At 42.1% G+C, this 20755-nt stretch overlaps 1 protein-coding gene across 1 annotated transcript in view; it reads right to left on the reverse strand.

Moving 5' to 3' along the window:
- Nucleotides 1–20755, reverse strand: part of RSU1 (Ras suppressor protein 1) — a 251984-nt gene that overhangs the window by 223873 nt on the left and 7356 nt on the right. The window contains exon 3 of the mRNA XM_077490893.1: nt 20550–20600. Coding sequence (XP_077347019.1) covers nt 20550–20600 — 51 coding nt within the window. The remainder of the gene's footprint in view (nt 1–20549; nt 20601–20755) is intronic.

The following is a 20755-nucleotide window of genomic DNA, read 5'->3' on the forward strand; positions in this document are numbered from 1 at the left end:
TGTTCTCCGCGATGTCCCCCATAGGCTCCCAGCTATTGTAGGCTCTCCCTCCTCTCCCCTGCAGCAACCACTCACTTACACAGGGGAGCCTGAGCTGAAGCATCACCTGACCGCACAGGGGCAGATTAAAAATAGGTAAGTACACAGATCTTTTTATGCAGGCTAGGCAGAATAGGTTGGAGGAATTTTTGTTTTTGAGAATAGTTAGGCTTTTCTTCCACTTTAAATTTACAAATACTAATGGCTCTGCAGTTCAGAAGTGGTTGGATAATCACTGCTAACTAATGCTCAACCTGACCACTTATTATGATTTAAATTGTAATCCAATATGAAATCTCATCTCCCGATGATGGAAATTAAAAATAAAGAATTACAGGTAATTATAAATGTAATGGTTTAAAAATGGCTTTGACCAGGTTTCAAAAGAAAACGTTTGTGGCATATGTGGAAGTCTGTATAGCTGCATAAAGTTCTTATGACTGGTTGGTCACTCGGTTAATTAGTTGGTCAAGCAGTGTGCAATTTTTAGCAGATAAAGAAAAAAAAGAAAAAAGAAACACGGCTAATATAAGCGCCGAGTGCCAGTGGACAGAATCTCGCCAGACACGCCAATCACCGGACATTACCGTGTGTTCCAATGAGTGACAATATATTCCCCTAATTGCTGAAACTCCGGACATTCTGCATTAATGACCGAGCACAGATAAAAATAATCCTTCTGTTTTACATGCCTTTATGCAAATCAAGTGGTGGATAAGAAATTTAAAAAAAATAAAATAAAAATGGGGCCCTACAATTGCTAAAGTGAACCTGTCACTGTGCCATTCTTAGTATGCCATCATGAACGTCTCGGTCTGTCAAAAAAATTGCCATGTATATGTGGTAGACCTGCAGGCGACTGCACTAACCTCTAGGTGTTAAAGCATCAACTGGCAATTCCCCTTGCCGATTTGTGAGCCATACCATTTTGGTCTGCGGACCTCCTCTGCACATCACTGGTAGCTTTAGTCTGCTGCTGAAAAAACATGTTTTACATAAAACGTGTAGAGATTAGGTGCAGCCAGGTTGGTTGGCACTTACCGTACCTAAAAATCGAAATGGCCGTAGACTTCCGGAAAGGTCAGTGCTAAGCACTACCCCTCGCACATCCCACAATTTAAAGCATCAACAAACTACTGAAAATTGCCCCACATTGGATTGTGGTATGCAATAGGAATGTAGCTTAGTGCCATATCTTAGATAAAATTCCTCATAAGGCATGGAATCCCCAAGATTTTTGTAGGGGAGAATGGCCTATAGCAAAATCTACATATAGAACCAGCAGGTGCTGAATAGTAACATGAAAGGAACGGTGTTGTACAACAAGGAATATTCAGAGCATAGCAGTAAATCAGACTCAAGACAAATTGCAGTAGCGGCTTTCAGCTCAATGCCTTTTTGAAGGCAGTTTTGAAAAATGTAATTTTCATAAGCAATCCTTCATATTTACAAGGCTAAAAGAAATAAGTGTCAAAATGTTGTGTATTATAGAAGTTCCCTAAAAATTTTCCCCACAGAACTTCTGCATTTCGCCTTTTTGACTTACCTTCTTCAGAACAAAAATTTCCTTGTATGTATTGCCAGAATAATCTCTAAATGACCAGAGACTCTCATAACCAGACTGACCGGTCTATGCCGGTGGAGCAGGGAATACTTGACCTGCATAATAAGCTTGGCACATATCCACATGACATCTTTACTGCCAACCACAGTACTGGCCTGGTGTACTCAATGCCAGGGTGAAAAACAGTGCCAGTATTATACCAAGTTTGTGTGTGACTGGGGTGTACCTTTAAAAAGTGTAATTAAACCCCCCTATTGTTTTCAGCCAAGCAAGCTGCCATCTTTGACTCAGTTTAATCTACACCTGCCATGATGTGGCACATGTGATCAGTTATGACACCAACCATTGGATGGTTTCTCAGTTTAGTTGAGAGGACAACCAATGGGAGTTTTATATCTCCGGCACATGCCGTAAATGCAATTGTTTTATGGATGGGTTTACTTCTGCTTTAAGTAAATAACATTTCAGGATTTATTTATTTATTTAATACAGTTATGAAACCGTACGCAAATTTTTTTTCTTCATCTACACTATTTATACATCAACTGGATGTATTTATGCCAAATCCGGACAAAACAGCAACAAACGGAAATGCCACAAATTGCAGCAAAGATGCTAATTTGACCTTCGAACAGACCACTGGCCCCTGCCAAGCAGCTTCCCGTCAGGGAGAGTGTCATCTGAGGAGACAGTTAATTAATGTGCTTTATTGGATTAGGTCATAAATGTCTGAATCTCTGTTGCGGTGAGCCTGGACATTCAGGAACAAGAAGCCTGGCAGGTCAGTTAATTTCTTCAGACAGGTAAAGAAAATGAGGTTGAAAAATGAAAACAAAGAAAAAACAGGAAATGTTTTTTTTTTTTTTAAATAGCAAAAATAAGGCAACCAAATGTTGAGGGAGGGGGACAGGGGAATATATTTGAATTATTATGGGGCCATGAATAATGCCTGCATCCAGATTTTCCACAAGGCCAAAACATTACACCATAGTTTCCCAGTGTTCTGCATACTCCAAGTGCCACCCAATGTCCCACCAGCATATACCGAATTATCTATGGCCTGGACGCATGCAAAATATACCAGAAATTGTTTCCCATTATAGAAATATTTCCCAGGAATATTAACAAATAGGTTGCAAACAAAGCCTTAAAGTGAACATGTAGCCACATACATGTGAGTATTTACACATTCCAAAAGCAGAACTTCATTTAAAAAGTGAAGTCCTGCTGGTTTGCCCCCTCGCCCATTCTGTAACAGTTACAGGTTTTCTTTTGGGTGGGGAGCGACTACTGATTTTTAAGTCTGTACCCACTCCGATATCTGCAATCCTCGCAAGGCATCCCTTGTCCCATCCCCTCTCCTCCTGCAACTCCACATCACATATCCTAGCAGGCTTCTGGATCATTGGCAAGGCCTGCTTCTGTATCCAAGATGGAGGCACCAGCGACCCATGGTGGTAAGAAGAACCCGCTGTGGGCAGACAGCATTGGACCTCAGACACTGGAATGTTCCTGATTTTTAAAAGTCAGCAGCGGCAACTGAAGTTCTTTTTCAACAAGCAGTCTTCATTTACCTCGATAGCTGCAGGTACTGTGGAAAAATTCATCCTCAAAGTTTATACCATAAATACGCTTTTAAGTCATTCTCTCAGCAGCTCAGCTCTCCCTGCTCCACCCCCCCCCCCCCCCTCTGAACAGTGATTTATTAGCCTTCCAACATTCTAATCTCTGTTAAAACACGGTTACAAATGTCCATAGCTTGACCTCGGTTTAAGGTGGTCTTAGAAAAAGTAGGTTAGTTGGATATGCAGGATCAATTTGACTGTCTTAAGTGCTTCTGAATATTTCATGATCCTGTGTGACCAGCTCCGCCATTTATAAATATTTCTGCCTATTTAGAGAGATGAATGGTAAATGGCCCTTATTTTCACAATTGAGCAAGCGTTTGCCCCCTTCAAATTGTTGACCAGTGGGCATCTGCTATTGTACTGGGTAACTGTCATCTCATGTCTATGCCCAGCTTAATTTACAAGTCTCTGCCAGTGTGCAGAAAAGTGCAGATGCTCCCCTGCCCCTCGGGACACCCACCAGTGTATGGAGGACTGTCCACTTCTTCAGGTCCCAGACTTTCCAAGTCTGAGAGCTGCAATTCCAGAACTTGGCTTCAATGCAACCAGCTGGTGAAATCTGGTATTGGAGGTGCAACTTAACCACTTTGCATCCAGGCCAATTCTGACATTTCTCTCCTAGATGTAAAATTTTTTTTTTTTTTGCTAGAAAATTACATAGAACCCCCAAACATTATATATGTTTTTTTAGCAAAGATCCTAGAGAATACACTGGCGGTCTTTTTATCTCACACGGTATTTGTGCAGCAATTTTTCGAACAGGTTTTTTTCAGAAAAAAACAGTTTCATGCTAAAAAAAAAAAAAAAAAAAAAAAAAAAACAGTAAAGTTAGCCCAATTTTTTTGCATACAAAACTTAAACAAATTACTTTAGACGGGAAACAACTGCCTCATTTTCTTCAGGTCTTTATCCTGCCAACACTTTTAAATGACATCAAGGCAGGGGTCCCGTTTGGCTTGTCACAAGGTGGTGGTTGGGGGACTCCCATTATTGTAGAGAGGACAAACAAATAGGGCATTTCCATTTTTCTTTTAAATCCCATAATGAGTCTAGGACAATTACTAAAATTACCTAAAATATTATTTTTAATTGCAAACATGTTGAAATTGCAAGTAAAAACACTGCATCCATGTATACCTGCAAATCTGTTACCCCTTGCTTTATTCATATTTTAAATAAAAGTTATGCCATTTTGAAGAATCTATTCCATTCATGTAACCTGCATTAGTTATACGTAATAAATGTGGTGCTAGCTTCTGGCAGCAGTAATGTAATAATTTCTTCACTGGATTTTTTTTCCTTTCAGGAAAAGAGTGTGTAATAAGGAGGCTCTATTCCCAACCTGGTTCTCCCTCTCTACTGCTCTCCAAGCCACTCAAGTTACTAAATGAAGCACTAAATTAAATGAGAAGGTAAAATGCAGCGCAGAACTGGGAGGAGTCACACTGTTCTATGCAGTGATGGTCTTTGGGAGAAATCGGCTACCTTTCAGGCCTATAGCTGATATTCTGTAGATTTAAAAAAAAAAAAAAAAAAAAAAAAACTTTCATTTTTACATGGTCTTGAAAGTATTCAAAACATCATGATCGGCATTTTTGAATACATTCTATTTTTTTTTTTTTTTTTAATTGGCGCCTTTAGAATGCCAGTAATCTGGAAGTGATGTAATGCCATTGCTCCCAGGTTATTAGATCCGAGACCCAAACAAAGTTGATCTGCTTTGTTCGGGTCTTCGGCCAGCCGGCGGACGTGTTCGCTGGTCGCTCAGGCCTCCCAGTGCTTGTAATAACAGCCGCTGAGCTGCATCAGTTGTTATTACAAGAAAGCCAACCGTCCGCGCTAAAGAACGGTACCAATGTGATGTAACATTAAGATTTCCATTATAGTCAATGGTGCCTGTCCACAGTGTTGTGTCGCTTTCTTTTTTGGTTTTTCTTCTTGCTTTTGATTGTCTCCTTTCTCTCGGATATTTCTCTGGGTTTGTACTGTGAGAGAAGAAGAGCCTTTTGCCTCTGTGGTCTCTGTTCAACTGTCATATTAGTGTTTTTTTTATGATGACTGGTTTCTCCTGATGCAACTTACTATAATACATTGTTAGTATGATATGCCATGTTCTGTTGGCTTCTTTTTTTTCTTATAATATACAGTAAAGTCATATTTGGATATGGTTGTTTTTCCTGTTTTTTTTTTTTTTATATAAGCTTTGTACCTGAAAAAAAAACGCACAACATATTGCACAAGCAAAAGTACAAGTGGCGTGTTTTGGTCCCAATAAACTTCAATGGGAGCACCTGAAAATGCAAATTTTCCACGCAATTTCTTGTCTCTTCTCCTAAGAACTAACTTTTCATAGGCTAAAATGGTCAAGCCCAAAAAAAAAAAAAATAATCCCTTTATTACACATGTACAAACGCTCATAAAAAAAAAAAAACACCACAAAAGCGCTTGAAGAAACTCAAGTTTATCTAGAGTAAGGGGGGGGGGGGGGGGGGGGATCTGCTTTTTGGGTAAATGTCACTGGTGTGGATATTGGCAGAAAAATAAAAAAAATTTGTGGTGCACCAAAATGAAAATTTACAGTGCCGAAAAATTCAGGATGCACCGAAAACCAAAATGGAAAGTTATTTTTATTTTTTTATATATATAATTTTAGTGTGGCTGGCGTATTTGCATTGAAGTCAATGAGACGCGATTTTGCATTGAAGTCAATCGGAAGCCTCTTTATTGCCCATTATTGGCCCCTCTTCTTTTTTTTTTTTTATTTCTTTTTTTTTTTTATATCGGCCAAACGCTGATAACCCTATTTTTGCCCAATGATTTTCAGCGGACAATATATTGGTGAATCCCTAAAAAAATTAAATAAAAAAAATACATTTGATGCTTCCCTGTGCAGAACAGTATCCTTGGAACCCTAACCTGCATCTCGTTGACAGATCCACTTACCCATAAAAATGAAAGACTACAGGAGAAGTGTACAGCATCAAGATCCAAATTGAATTCTCTTCCGAATAAACTCTATCCTAAATCCCCATCCCAATTCTAGGATCTGTTAAGCCAAAAACAATCCCATTGCTGCTGCTGAGCTCCATTTTTGAATATTCAGGTAATTGACCAACATCCTTTCTAGGGGAAGAGCCCATCTACTAACAATGATGGCTCTGACTTTTGGTCCTCCAGCTGCCTCGGGCAAAGAATATATTACATCGTTCTCAGCAAAGACAAAACAAGCAAAGAGAGATTCTGGCACAAGGTTCTGCTATTCTCCAGATGTGCTTTACCTGCACTGACAGTAATGACTTCCATGGCAGAACGCTCTCTGAAGGAGTCACAGCACATCAATTTCAATGTTTCATTTATTATGATTTAATATTAAAAAGGTGAACCTGTACTTTACCCACAGTAAGCAAAGTCATTTAAAAGGGTGATCCGTAAGCAATTTTTAATGCCAGAGCCCCCAGAAACTGTAATGTAAGTTTTAACTTTCTGGAAACAACAGAGCTCACATGGTGTTATCCTCATGTGACAACATTTGTGATTGGTGATTGGCCAGTCAGGCACCAGGGGGCGTATTGTGGGAACACCATGTGTTACCCTATACTTGAAAGTACTAGGTATTTCTTAGGGCTCTTGTATAGCAAGTCTAGAAGGTAGAAGGTAAGTAGAGGTTGCTTTCAGTGCATGGTATACAGCAGGAGTACAAACTTTGGGAGGTGGAGGTCTACATGAACAACATGGAAGAGGAGATCAAAGATCCCACGGTCACTGGGGTTTGGCACTTTTTTTTTTTTTTGCTAAACCCAAAACCTATATCTACATCTGGTCTCCCACAGTACACAGAACATGGAAATGCAATTATTTTTAGTAAATTTAAACTGCTAAATTCCTTTTCTCATCAGCAGCATATAGCAGCCTTGTGACTTCTATCAGTGTCTGGTTAAAGAATGTAGGAGGAGGAGTTATCATTCTCCCCTGACCCTCTGTTTGGACAGTGCTGATTGGCCCTGTGCTGATCACATGCACCCTCCCCAAAAAGACTAAAATAAACTCTCTAGCAATAAACACGTAGTCTGTCACCACACATAGTGTGACTTGGCCCTTAAAGCGAACCTTTGCTTTACTGTTTTACTTTAAAGTGGTTGTATACTCTTTTTTTACTTTAACCTACAGGAAAGCCTATAATAAGGCTTAACTGTAGGTAAAAAAAATATCTCCTAAACCTGTACGGTTTAGGAGATATTCCCCACGGTATGCGCCGCTGACTGCAGCGGCGCATGTGCACAAGGGGATTCTCGGCTGACAATCCGGCAGTGGCCGACCGGCCGGAAAGAAATCTCCCGTGCGCATGCGCGGGAGTGACGATATCACGGCTCCGGCCACTCACAGCGCCGGAGCCGCGATACCCGGAAGAAACGCAGAGGGAGCATGTCAGCTCCCTCTGCGTGGATCAGGCCAGATGTCGAGGCCTTGTTCTAAGGTAAGTATTTCATAATGAGCTAGTATGTGGTGCATACTAGCTCATTATGACTTTTGCTTTGCAGGTGGTAAAAAAAAAAAAAAAAACACATTAGCGGGTTTACTACCGCTTTAAGGTCTTATGCAGAAGGGTAGTATGGCCAATCAGCATCAAATACCAATGTTTTCATGCGTAGGAGACAGGTGTAGTGTACTGCCACCAGCAGGCTGTCATAATCTATGACAAGCTGAATTATAAAGCAGCTGGAAGGTGTATAGGACAGTACTAGTATTTAGGGCCTTATGCGTTCGGTGATGTATGGCCCTAATGCTGGAATTCTGCATTCAAGGCAAATAATTCTAAAACTGGAGTACCGTTCAGTACACAATACTAAATGCAATGCTGCTCCAGGTATTACTGCTCTGCAACTAAAGGCTAAGAAATTAGCGGCCAGCGGTGTTTGATCACTCAGTTCTCGGTCTGGAGGCAGCGGGGGACAGATGCAGCATTGGGCCGATACTGCATCCACCTAGGTGAGAATATTTTGTTTTTAGTTTTTTTAGGAATCCCATACTTCCCTTTTAATGCAACCCAAATAAGTACATGGGAAAAAAAAAGGAATGCTGATCCCTCTAATATATTTCACGCAAAAACAGTGCCTAATCAAATAATAGTGTCTAAATGATCCCCAACTTGCTTTACTCCTCCTTACTTCCTATGTAAAACATATCAGATCATATTCGTTGGCAGTTGCACTCAATAATGGAAATCATGGATACATTTAATACAACCATCTCGTGTTTATACATCTTACTTTACATATATCTTCATGCTTTTTTTTAAATCTAATAATATTGTCTAGAATAGGGTGACCAGAGGTCCCTAATTTCCGGAGACAGTCCCTGGACTGAGGACACTGTCCCCAGATCAAGTCTGTCCCCAGCTGGGCTGGTGCCAGGTGGGTGCCTAAGCACCCCCAAAAAAACTCTTTAAGCACCCTCATGGCACCCCCAAAATTTAGATGACACTACTTGCATGTGTCACAATTTTTTTTCGTACTTGCACATCCTCTATTGATGGCAGAAGACTGGGGACTCTTTTCTGTGGAGGGGATACAGTTGCCCTGGCCGCATAAGCTGATAATCTTTAGTTAGACCTGGCAGCCTGACTTCAGAGGCAGATTGATATACAGCCTCTCTGCTGCTTCCTCAACCAATGAGAAAGCATTGGACCCTCCCCCAACTATTCATGTCAGTCACGGGCTGTACATTGCACCTGCTGCAATTACACTAAATGGGCTCAGCCACCTGTGTGCAAGAGCCCTAAACCTCAATAAAAGTAATGTGAACTCTCTCTCTCTGTCGAATTATATCCCATATTGAGTTTGGTGATCAGTACCATCACAAAATGCAATATTTTCAAGAGAATCAGCTAATTCGCAACTCCACACACAACTCCTGATCTCTGCACTCTTAATGTTACGCATCCATGAACTCTGTGCATAGCGCACCCCTGAACTCTGTGCATAGCGCACCCCTGAACTCTGTGCATAGCGCACCCCTGAACTCTGTGCATAGCGCACCCCTGAACTCTGTGCATAGCGCACCCCTGAACTCTGTGCATAGCGCACCCCTGAACTCTGTGCATAGCGCACCCCTGAACTCTGTGCATAGCGCACCCCTGAACTCTGTGCATAGCGCACCCCTGAACTCTGTGCATAGCGCACCCCTGAACTCTGTGCATAGCGCACCCCTGAACTCCTTTGGGAAGAATAATATTCAAAATACACATTGAAAAAATGTCTTCTCTATCTTATCTTCTTAACATTTGGTAGTCATATCCCAAAAAGTTCTAAGTGTCTTTTTTTTTTATGTCATGGATGAAATGTGAGAAATAACGTACAGTGCTACCTTGGATTACCTGCATAATTTATTCCAGAAGAATGTTTGTAATCCAAAGCACTCGAATATCTAAGCGAGTTTCCCCATAGAAGTCAATGGAAACTCAGATAATTCGTTCCACAGTGACTTCTATTGTATGCAGTACTGCATGTGGCCAGAGGTGGGGGCGCCGAAGACACTCAAAAACATTCGGGAACTGAGTTTTTTCGAGTGCATCCGAGCGGCTCAGAGTGTCACTGGTGCCCCCGCACCTCTGGCCAAATGCACACCACAGAGGCTTGAATCCTGCTCATTTTGCGAGACAATGCTCACAAAGAGTAAGGATTTTAAAAAAATATATATATATAATAGCTTGTATTGCAAAATGCTTGTTAACTGCGCTACATACATACACACAAACACACACATCTATCATACAATCATTTCATAAAATACATACACTGCATATATCATTTGAGGAAAATATGCTTATAAAATAGTTTACCATTTGCCATAAAAAATAAATACAAATATGTCCCCAGATTTCGTTTTAAAAATCCGGTCCCCTTAGTCTACAGTCTTTCTACACAAATATTGCGGTCAATCACAGTATTAATCATGGCACAAAAATGTATCAATTATGAATACAAATTAGATTATGGTTCAACTCAAACTTCATTTTTTAATCATATAAAAATTGCAGGTTAATATGTTTGTAGAATCATGTAACTACCATCTATAGATAAAAATATGAGACATCACAATTATAGTACAAACTGGTTCACATCAGAAAACCCAGTACACAATATAAGACAGACATCTCCAATCTTTTATTTTTGTCAGTTCCTTGAATTCTCTGATGTAGTTCTATCATCTTGAGGTTTATTAAACTATCTAACATTCGTTTGATTATTTTTAGATATATCATAAAATCGATCGCTTAAAAACGTGGCGTTCTAGCTACATATTGAACTTCACGCTGCAAGTGAATTGCCCCTCAGTACAGCGTTCAGCCCCTCTGTATTGAAGCCAGTTATAGATCTTGACAGGCTGCTGGCAGGAGGGCTTGATGATGCATCTGTGCCTCCAGGACATCTGAAAATGCCAGAAGTTGGCACTGACAGGCCAAACCGCCTGTGTGAATGTAGCCTAATGGAGATGAGGATTCCACCAAGCCCTGTATAAGAGCCTTGCTCCAACCACACAACACCGCCAGTGTCACGTGGAGTCACATGCTTCTCCATATTCACAAGTGCTTTCCTCTCTCTTGGTGGCTGATTGGAGTGGGGTGGAGTGACAGAACAGTGAGCATGTGAAGTCCCTGTGGCCAGCATTATAGTGAACCTGTTGCTTTTTCCCTGCATGGGCTCAGTCTCTTGCAGTCTACAGTGGTCAGAGAGAAGAGGTGAATATTAACACAAGGAGCCAAGCAGATGTGCTGCAGTGCAAGAAGCATACTGACAGGAGGAGAAAGCAGAGTGACAGAGAGATGAGCATATCACTGTAAGAAAAAATTTCAGGCATCTAAGGAAGGAGCACGCATGCTCCGAACGCGTGCAACAATGTCATCACAGCGCGACCCTGTACGACCCATCAGCTGACCTCCGTGACGCTGCGACACCGAGCCGTAGTTGCTGGGAACCACCGGCGCCACCGGACGGGAACCAACAGCAAAAAGAGGACCGCTTCTCCCCGGGAGCCCTGTGATGTCCCCCACAAACTTCTTTTCCACGTAAACGTGATGTGTCTGAACTATTCCGACAGAGAGATGAGCATATCACTGTGTTGCTTTCTCCTTCCACTGTCCAGTCACATGGTAATAGTGAGGAGATCAGCAAAGATCTATCAGACCCTCACTCCACTCTAAGCCCCCGTACACATGGTCGGACATTCCAATGGAAAAGGTACGATCAGATTACATCGTCGGAAAATCCGATCGTGTGTGGTCTCTATCGGACTTTTTCCGTCAGAATTATTCTGACGGAAAAAATTTGAGAGCAGGATTTCAAATTTCCCGACAACAAAATACGATCAGACTTTTTCCGATAGTTTGTAGAGAATTACGGTCAGACAAAGTGCCACGCATGCTCAGATCAAAGTACGAGAGCAAAGCTATTGGCTACTAGCCTCAACGTAGTCCCGTCGGTAAGGAACAAACGTCTCCTCTTTCCGAACGATCGGATTTTCAAACAACTTTGTCCAACCGTGTGTATGCAACACCAGTTTCGGACAAAATCCATCTGAAAAAAATCCTACAGATTTTGTGGTCAGAATTTCCAACCGTATGTACAGGGGCTTACAGTGCTGTGCTGTGTGGCAGAACGGTGTAAAATTCAGGACTGGATACACAGAAATACAAATTAATTGGCAGCTATAACAGCCCCATATACTGTATGTATTTCATCTGTGTATTTAGCGGTTTGTCTGGAGTTCAGCTTTAACATATAAAAGCATTAGGGTTTAGAACTGAAGATCCCATCTTTGTTTTCAATGTGTAAATGTATCTTCCTGTACCGTGGAAGCATCCCAGTGCATTAACATCACATTAGTGCCAAAATATATCTAAAAACGTATCAATCTAATATGGTAAACATGTTACTAATTATAGCGTACAAATTTTAGCATATGAACAGAATGCTAAACACAACCCTACTATACTACAGAGCAGGCCATATGGTTTGAAGTGTACAACTACATTTTCAATATATTCTCTTCATCCACTTGCTTACAGGGCACTTAAACACCTTCCTGCCCAGACCAATTTTCAGCTTTCGGTGCTCTCACACTTTGAATGACAATTACTCAGTCATGCAACACTGTACCCAAATGAATTTTTTGTCCTTTTTTTCCCACAAATAGAGCTTTCTTTTGGTGGTATTTGATCACCTCTGGGGTTTTTATTTTTTGCGCTATAAATGAAAAAAGACCGAAAATTTTGAAAAAAAACGCATATTTCTTTGTTTCTGTGACAGAATTATGCAAATTATTAATTTTTCTTCATAAATTTTGGTCACAATTTATACTGCTACATGTCTTTGGTAAAAATAACCCAAATTAGTGGATATTATTTGGTCTTTGTGAAAGTTAGAGAGTCTACAAGCTGTGGTGCGAATCGCACAAAATTGATCACATCTGATGTACTGGTGACCTATCTCGCTTCTTGTGACCCGAACAAGTCAGGAAAGTACAAATACCCCCCAAATGACCCCTTTTTGGAAAGTAGACATTCCAAGGTATTTAGTAAGAGGTATAGTGAGCTTTTTGATGTTGTCATTTTTTTCCCACAATTCTTTGCAAAATTAAGATTTTTCTTTTTTTTTTTTTTTTCTCCACAAAATTGTCATTGTAATAGGTTATTTCTCTCACATGGCATGTGTATACCACAAATGACACCCCCCAAAAAATTCTGCTACTCCTCCTGAGTATTACAATACCATATGTGTGGGACTTTTTCACAGCCTGGCCACATAGAGAGGCCCAACATGCAGGTAGCGCCATCATGTGTTCTAGGAACATAAGTTACACATCTAACTTGTTGACTATTTATTACACTTTTGAAGCACCAGGACAATGACACGTGACACTGATGACAGATGGCACTGATACGTGGCAATGATGACAGGTGGCACTGATGACAGATGGCACTAATATGTGGCACTGATGACAGATGGCACTAATATGTGGCACTGATGACGCGTGGCACTTATACGTGGCACTGATGACACGTGGCACTAATACGTGGCACTGATGACACGTGGCACTGAAACGTGGCACCGATGACAGATGGCACTAATACGTGGCACTAATATGTGCCACCGATGACAGATGGCACTAATACATGCCACCGATGACGCGTGACACTGATGACAGATGGCACTGATAAGTGGCATTGATGACACGTGACACTGACAACAGATGGCACGTGACACTGACAGGTGGCACTGATGACAAATGGCACTGATACGTGGCACTGATGACAGATGGCACTATGTGGCACTGATGACACGTGGCACTGACGGCAGGTGGCACTGACGGCAGGTGGCACTGACGGCAGGTGGCACTGACGGCAGGTGGCACTGGGGGCAGGTGGCACTGGGGGCAGGTGGCACTGGGGTGGATGGCACTGGGGGCAGGTAGCACTGGGGTGGATGGCACTGGGGGCAGGTAGCACTGGGGTGGATGGCACTAGGGGCAGGTAGCACTGGGGTGGATGGCACTGGGGGCAGGTAGCACTGGGGTGGATGGCACTGGGGGCAGGTAGCACTGGGGTGGATGGCACTGGGGCAGATGGCACTGCTGGGGGCGGATGGCACTGCTGGGGGCGGATGGCACTTTTTATTTCATTTTTTTTTTTTTTTTTTTTTCCGGAATCAGAACGGCTGCCGCTGCAGCCGTTCATCTCTCCCCTCTCGCACTGTCTGTGCGAGGAAGGAGAGCGGCGCTGCGAGATGATCTCATATGTTTACATATGAGATCATCTCCCATTGGACACGCCGATCACGCTGTAAACGGCCGCTGTGATTGGCCGTTTACAGCGATCTGTGTTTGCCTGTCCCCGGGGGACACGGCGAACACAGAACTTCCGCGATGCGCGCCCGCGGCGGCGCGCATTGCGGAAGTAAACATCAGGCCGTCCAGGGACGACCGCCCAAACGAACGCGCCTGCTCTACGGCCGTAATTCGGCTATAGGGCGGGCGCGAGGAGGTTAACGATGTAAATGCTTTACACATCTGCTCTCACTAATCACATTTATTTTCACGCACACACGGAAGAGGATGTAATAAACTTATGGACACTAGGTGGCAGCAACAACCTAATGCATGATTGTACATTGCGACATTAGGGAAGAGAGATTGTTACAAATGTAACTTCTCTATAAAGTAAACATTTCAGGTACTTCTGTAGCAACGGCAATTTACGGCGCGCTTTACATATACATTGCACTTTTACATCAGTCTGTGCCCTCAGCATGTCTTTCTATAAGTAGTAAATAGGAGACTATGCCTGGGTTCCATTCACTGGCATATTTGTCAAAAAAATAAAAAATAAAATTACCGTATATACTCGAGTATAAGCCGAGATTTTCAGCCTCTTTTTTGAGGCTGAAAGTGCCCCCTCGGCTTATACTCGAGTCACCGCTGTCTGACTGCTCGATCAGCGTATCGAGCAGACAGACGGCGGACATTAAAATTCAAAAGCCGCGCCTCCTTCTCCGCCTCCGCCTGTGATAGGCGGAACACTGAATTTCCCAGCAGTCAGTGTTCCGCCTATCACGGACATCCGTTCATTCTCATACTACGGACGAGTATGAGAGGATGTCCGTGATAGGCGGAACACAGGCTGCTGGGAAATTGAGTGTTCCGCCTATCACAGGCGGAGGACGGAGGCGCGGCTTTTGAATTGTAGAATGGCCGCCGAGAAGAGCGGCGATCCTGGAGCGGCGATCCATCGGCACGACACGGGACGGAGGAGGCACGGGACGGAGGAGGCACGGGACAGAGGAGGCACGGGACAGAGGAGGCACGGGACAGAGGAGGCACGGGACAGAGGAGGCACGGGACAGAGGAGGCACGGGACAGAGGAGGCACGGGACAGAGGAGGCACGGGACAGAGGAGGCACGGGACAGAGGAGGCACGGGACAGAGGAGGCACGGGACAGAGGAGGCACGGGACAGAGGAGGCACGGGACAGAGGAGGCACGGGACAGAGGAGGCACGGGACAGAGGAGGCACGGGACAGAGGAGGCACGGGACAGAGGAGGCACGGGACAGAGGAGGCACGGGACAGAGGAGGCACGGGACAGAGGAGGCACGGGACGACGGCGGCTCGGGACGACGGCGGCTCGGGACGACGGCGGCTCGGGACGACGGCGGCTCGGGACGGAGGCTTGGGACGGAGGCTTGGGACACAGGTAGGCTGGACACACACACACACACACACACACACACACACACACACACAGGGATGGATGGATGGATGAATACACACACACACACACACACACACACACAGGGATGGATGGATGGATGGATACACACACAGGGATGGATGGACGGACACACACACAGGGATGGATGGATGGATGGATGGATGGACACACACACAGGGATGGATGGACGGACACACAGGGATGGACGGACACACAGGGATGGACAGCCATGTCTCACCCTCGGCTTATACACGAGTCAATAAGTTTTCCAGTTTTTTGGGGGTAAATTGGGGGCCTCGGCTTATATTCGGGTCGGCCTATACTCGAGTATATACGGTATCCGTAAATTACAAATTTTAATGCAAACTAGAGTTGTATGATTTGGGCTAAAATGAGAATCGCAATTTTTTTTTTTTGCTTAGAATAAAGATCACAATTCTCTCACGATTCTCGTGATGAAACATCTTCTTTTTTCACGATACAAAAGAAAAAAAATAGTGCTAACTTTACTGTTTCATTCTTTTTTAATGAATTAAACTGGCACAGTGGTGTAGTGGTTAGCACTCTCACCTAGCAGTAAGAAGGGTCGCTGGTTCGAATCCCAACCATGACTCTACCTGCCTGGAGTTTGCATGTTCTCCCTGTGCCTGCGTGGGCTTCCTCCAGGTACTCCGGTTTCCTCCCACATTCCAAAGCCCTAGTATATGAATCGGGACCTTGGATTGTGGGCTCCTTGAGGGTAGGGACTGATGTGAGTGTGCAATGTACAGGGATAGGGACAATTGTAGACACTCACTCAGGTTGAACTGGATGGACTGGTGTCTTTATTCAGCCTTACTAACCATGAAAGTGTATTTTATTTTTATCTCATGTTTGGGTGTTCCAATTCATTTTCTAGCATAAAATTATGATTTTTACTTGTAAGCAACAAATGCCAGAAAAGGTTTTTCAGAAAAGGTTTGTTAGAAAATTTTTGGTCTATAAATGGTTAAACTTCCTTCATTTACAGCTGGAGTTCATTCCTTTGGTAAAAGAACGAAAATATACTTTATTTTTGAAAAGATACTTTGTTTCTACTTATTCAAGTGTTGTGATAAAACTTGGCAGGCTGCCTGTATTTTTTTTTTTTCCAGCTGTGAGAACTCTCTGCACTTGTTAGAATCATGATATGCTGTTTTGAAGATTGGGAAGGGAAAAAGATCATGATTTTGATTCTTAGTGATTAACCGTGCAGCTCTAATGCAAACCTCACTGAACTCAGTTATCGAGCAAACCTTGAAAACCATTTCTCACCAATTTCATTATTAAGACCCATTTCACACCACACCGCCCATAGCGTGGGCGGTAAAATGCCACTATTTTTAGCGGCGTTTTACCGGCGGATTTGCGGCGCATTTCGGCCGCTAGCGGGCAAGAAAGGTTTAAAACCGTCGGAAATACGCCGCAATAGCGGCGTTTTGCCAGCGGTATTACAGTGCTGCCCCATTGATTTCAATGGGGAGCAGCGGTGGAGTAGCGGTAAACACACCGCTCCAAAGAAGCTGCTGGCAGGACTTTTCCCTGACGTCCTGCCAGCGCACCGCTGTAGTGTGAGAGCCCTCGGGCTTTTAGGGAGGATTGCAGGTGCTATTTCTAACGCTATAGCGCCTGTAAAATGCCCTGGTGTGAAAGGGGTATAATAGGCAAGGGATGCTGGGCAATGGCAGGGGAAACTGAGTACCAATGCAATTTTTTTAAAATACATAGTATTACATTCAGGTATGAATTTCATACAACTTTTGAGGGTTAACATTGAAGTCTATGGCCCTCAAGTTTCATGAAAGTCGGACCAAGTAGTGCATGAACTACTTTGAAGTCGCTGCAACTTTAGGTCACATAAATATGAATGGTTATCATTGAAAAACATGGGGAATGACTTGAATGTCCTTAGGCCTCATGCACATTAGCTAACCTCAAAAGCCAGAACTGTACATGAAAAAAGGCCCAAGACTCCAACACTCTTCTATTCCCTATAGGACAAAGTATATGTAGTAATATGTCCTATGTTTCCTAGTGTAATCTAACCCTAGTTATGGAGGTCCTACCTGAAGCCCCCCTGACATGGCCAATTCAACAATAGTTTTGAAGGAGATAGCTGATTCAAAGCTGCAGAAAGAGAAATGCAGTGGGGGAGGGGGTGTCAGCCTTTGCATTCCTCTTGCCATTGCTTGTCTCTGGAAAGTGCTCACAGCCAAGACAAGCTACAGCCATGATTCCTTCAAACCTATCAAAACTATTGTCAAATCGGCCACAGCATGAGAGGAGGAAGGCAGTGTGAACCTCAAAACTAGGGTTAGAAAACACCTAGAAAAAAATAAAAATCAGACAAAGGTACTACATATTGTGAATAACTGATACACCACAACTTGCTCCCTCTTCCAGCATGTATCACCACTGCGCTAAACAACAAATTCCCACCCTATAATCGAAGCTGCTACTTATACAAAAATTATATATTAGTGCTGGTGCAATATAGTTTCCTTGAATAGAAAATTAGAAAAAGCATGTAGCACTTATATGTGCAATTCACTCACAACATGTACCCAATTCTATCTCATGTGAGACATATACCAAACCAAACATACATGAATAAACGTATATACATCTATAAAGTGCTGAAGTGTGCAAAGCAATATAATTAAAACACATGCACATATACCCAAACTTAATCAGGTGAAAAAGCATTAATTGCAGTGAAAAAATAAAAACAATATATATATATTAGGGCTGCAACTAACGATTATTTTTATAATCGATTAGTTGGCTGATTATTGTTTTGATTAATCGATTAATCGGTTAATAACCTTAAAAAAAAAAAGTGTGTCAAATTGACGTTCATTTTCAACCACAGTGGCAGGAAAATTTGGAAATCATAGAAAACTTCTTAGTCAAAAGGAATTCTCAGACGGTGTTTGTGGTTTTCGTTCAGAAATTACATTCATTTTAAAAACAGAATGTAAAAAACAAGTGAAAATTTCAAACAAAATTCTTTCATTCAGCGAATGTACAAAGATTTTTCGTCGGAATATTCTCATCTGAAAATTGTTCTGTGTGGCCAGCATAAGGCTCAATATACACCTATGCAGTTTGCTTTTGATCTGTTTCTGCCGTGCTTTTTGCAGTACGTTTTGATTTTTGCGCATGTGATTTTAATGCAATTCGCATTTTTGCTTTTTTTTGGGCAGATTAAAAAACACAAATTGCTGCAAAAACGCATTACATGCTTTTTCTGCAGCTTCTCCATTGAAGTATGTTGAACCAATAAAGTACCATTTTGCGTTGAAAGTCCCTGACCCTTTCAGATGTGAACGTGTCTCATAGGAAACCATGTAAATGAACTGTAGTGCATTTCTGCAAAAAGCACCAATAAACACATAGCTGTGAACCAGGTCTAAGACGTTTAGTAACATAATGGGGTTAAAAAAATGAAAATGAGCCCTTTATAGTAGAAAAAAAAAGCAGATAATCACTACTGTAGGGGTTTATTTTTTTACTGTAGAACAGTGAAAGTAATATTTTTACAGTAGCCATTATTTGCTCTTTTTCTACTATCAAGAGCTCATTTTAGTTTTTTTTAGCACCATTATTTTACTGGCCGATTAATCGATTATGAAAATAGTAATCGATTAATTTCATAATCGATTAGTTGTCGATTAATCGATTAGTTGTTTCAGTCCTTATATATATATATATATATATATATATATATATATATAATATACACATGTTGGGGCGTGCCTATCTGGCGAACGTGTAGTATTACTAATCTAGAGCATTGGGCTTTGTAAGGTTACTGGTGGACGGAGGGAGTGAAGGGGAGGACACAGGACGCTTCAACCACTGCTGTACTGTCGAACAGAGCGAGTGCGGCAACGAGGAGGGGTGAGAAGCAATTCGACCACTTGTGTAATCCTGGCTCTGCCATGACCATCAATGCCCCAGCATATAAATTTAAAAAGAAGTTCAAGCGTGATGTGGAGTGTAATTTGTTTTGGCTAAACTTTTTATGGAGTTCATGTGAGTGCATTGGAATTGGATGGTTTTATTTGATTAAAGAGTTCATTGAAACTGTATTACGCTATTGGGGGCTTCTTTTTCTCTTGCAAGGTTATATATACATACACACCATCAAGGAGGGGCTAATGTGTGTGGGCTTCGCAAGTCTGATGATCCCTCAGTTATAACTCTGATTAGAGGGTTAAAAGCCTTATCAGCCAAGCACGAAAGTGTGAGGCTTAATAGCTGGTGAGTGCATTCACTGCAATGCATGCTTTTTCACCTGGTTAAGTTTGGGTATATGTGCATGTGTTTTAATTATACATTGCTTTGCACACTTCAGCACTTTATAGATGTATATAAGTTTATTCATGTTTGGTTTGGTATATGTCTCACATGAGATAGAATTAGGTACATGTTGTGAGTGAATTGCACATATGAGCGCTACATGCTTTTTCTAATTTTCTATTCAGGAAATTAATATTGCACCAACACTAATAAGGTACTACATATACTTTGTCCTACAGGGGACAGAATGGCAAAATAAAAAATGATAATGATAGATCTTTCACATGAAACATTAAAAATGCACCGGGCTCCCCCTAAAAAAAAAATCTATACCAGACCCTGAATAGATATCTTTCCATCTGGTTCCAAAAATTTACTACAAATACTTACAGATTTACTATATGTAATTTTCTGACAGAAGATGAAGCAGCTTGTGGACTGTGTTCTGGTTATGCTGACCCTGGGGCGATCAACATGGCAGACTGTGACCCTGGATCTACGATCTGTTCTCTGGTTGGATGGTATTCTGCATGAAATTCCCTCTTATCCTAGGTAATATTATTTTTCATTCATTCCAGTTCAGTGACTAACTAGGTGGGTAGGCCAGGATCAGAACCAAGTCAACAATTGACATATCAATATGACTAACAGAAAATATGACATCACACAGGTAAGTTACATTCTGGAATACACCGAGGAGTGCACCAAAGTATGCTGGCGCAATGTACTTACTGGTCAGCTTGTTGTGACTCAGAATGAGCTGGGTGATGTGGGACAGGGTGACTGTGAAAGGAAACAGAAATGTCACATTTCATTTTAATCAGCAGGAAATACACATAATCAGCATCTATAAAGAAGCCCTGTATTACTGGCATATGTATTTTTATATTTCAGCCTATTTTATTCAACATTCTCAAAATAACAACACAAAAGATCTC

The sequence above is a fragment of the Lithobates pipiens genome, unplaced genomic scaffold (genome assembly GCF_037356315.1).
Source record: "Lithobates pipiens isolate NorthernLeopardFrog02 unplaced genomic scaffold, aLitPip1_a1.2 Scaffold_19, whole genome shotgun sequence".
NCBI classification, from domain to species: Eukaryota; Metazoa; Chordata; class Amphibia; order Anura; family Ranidae; genus Lithobates; species Lithobates pipiens.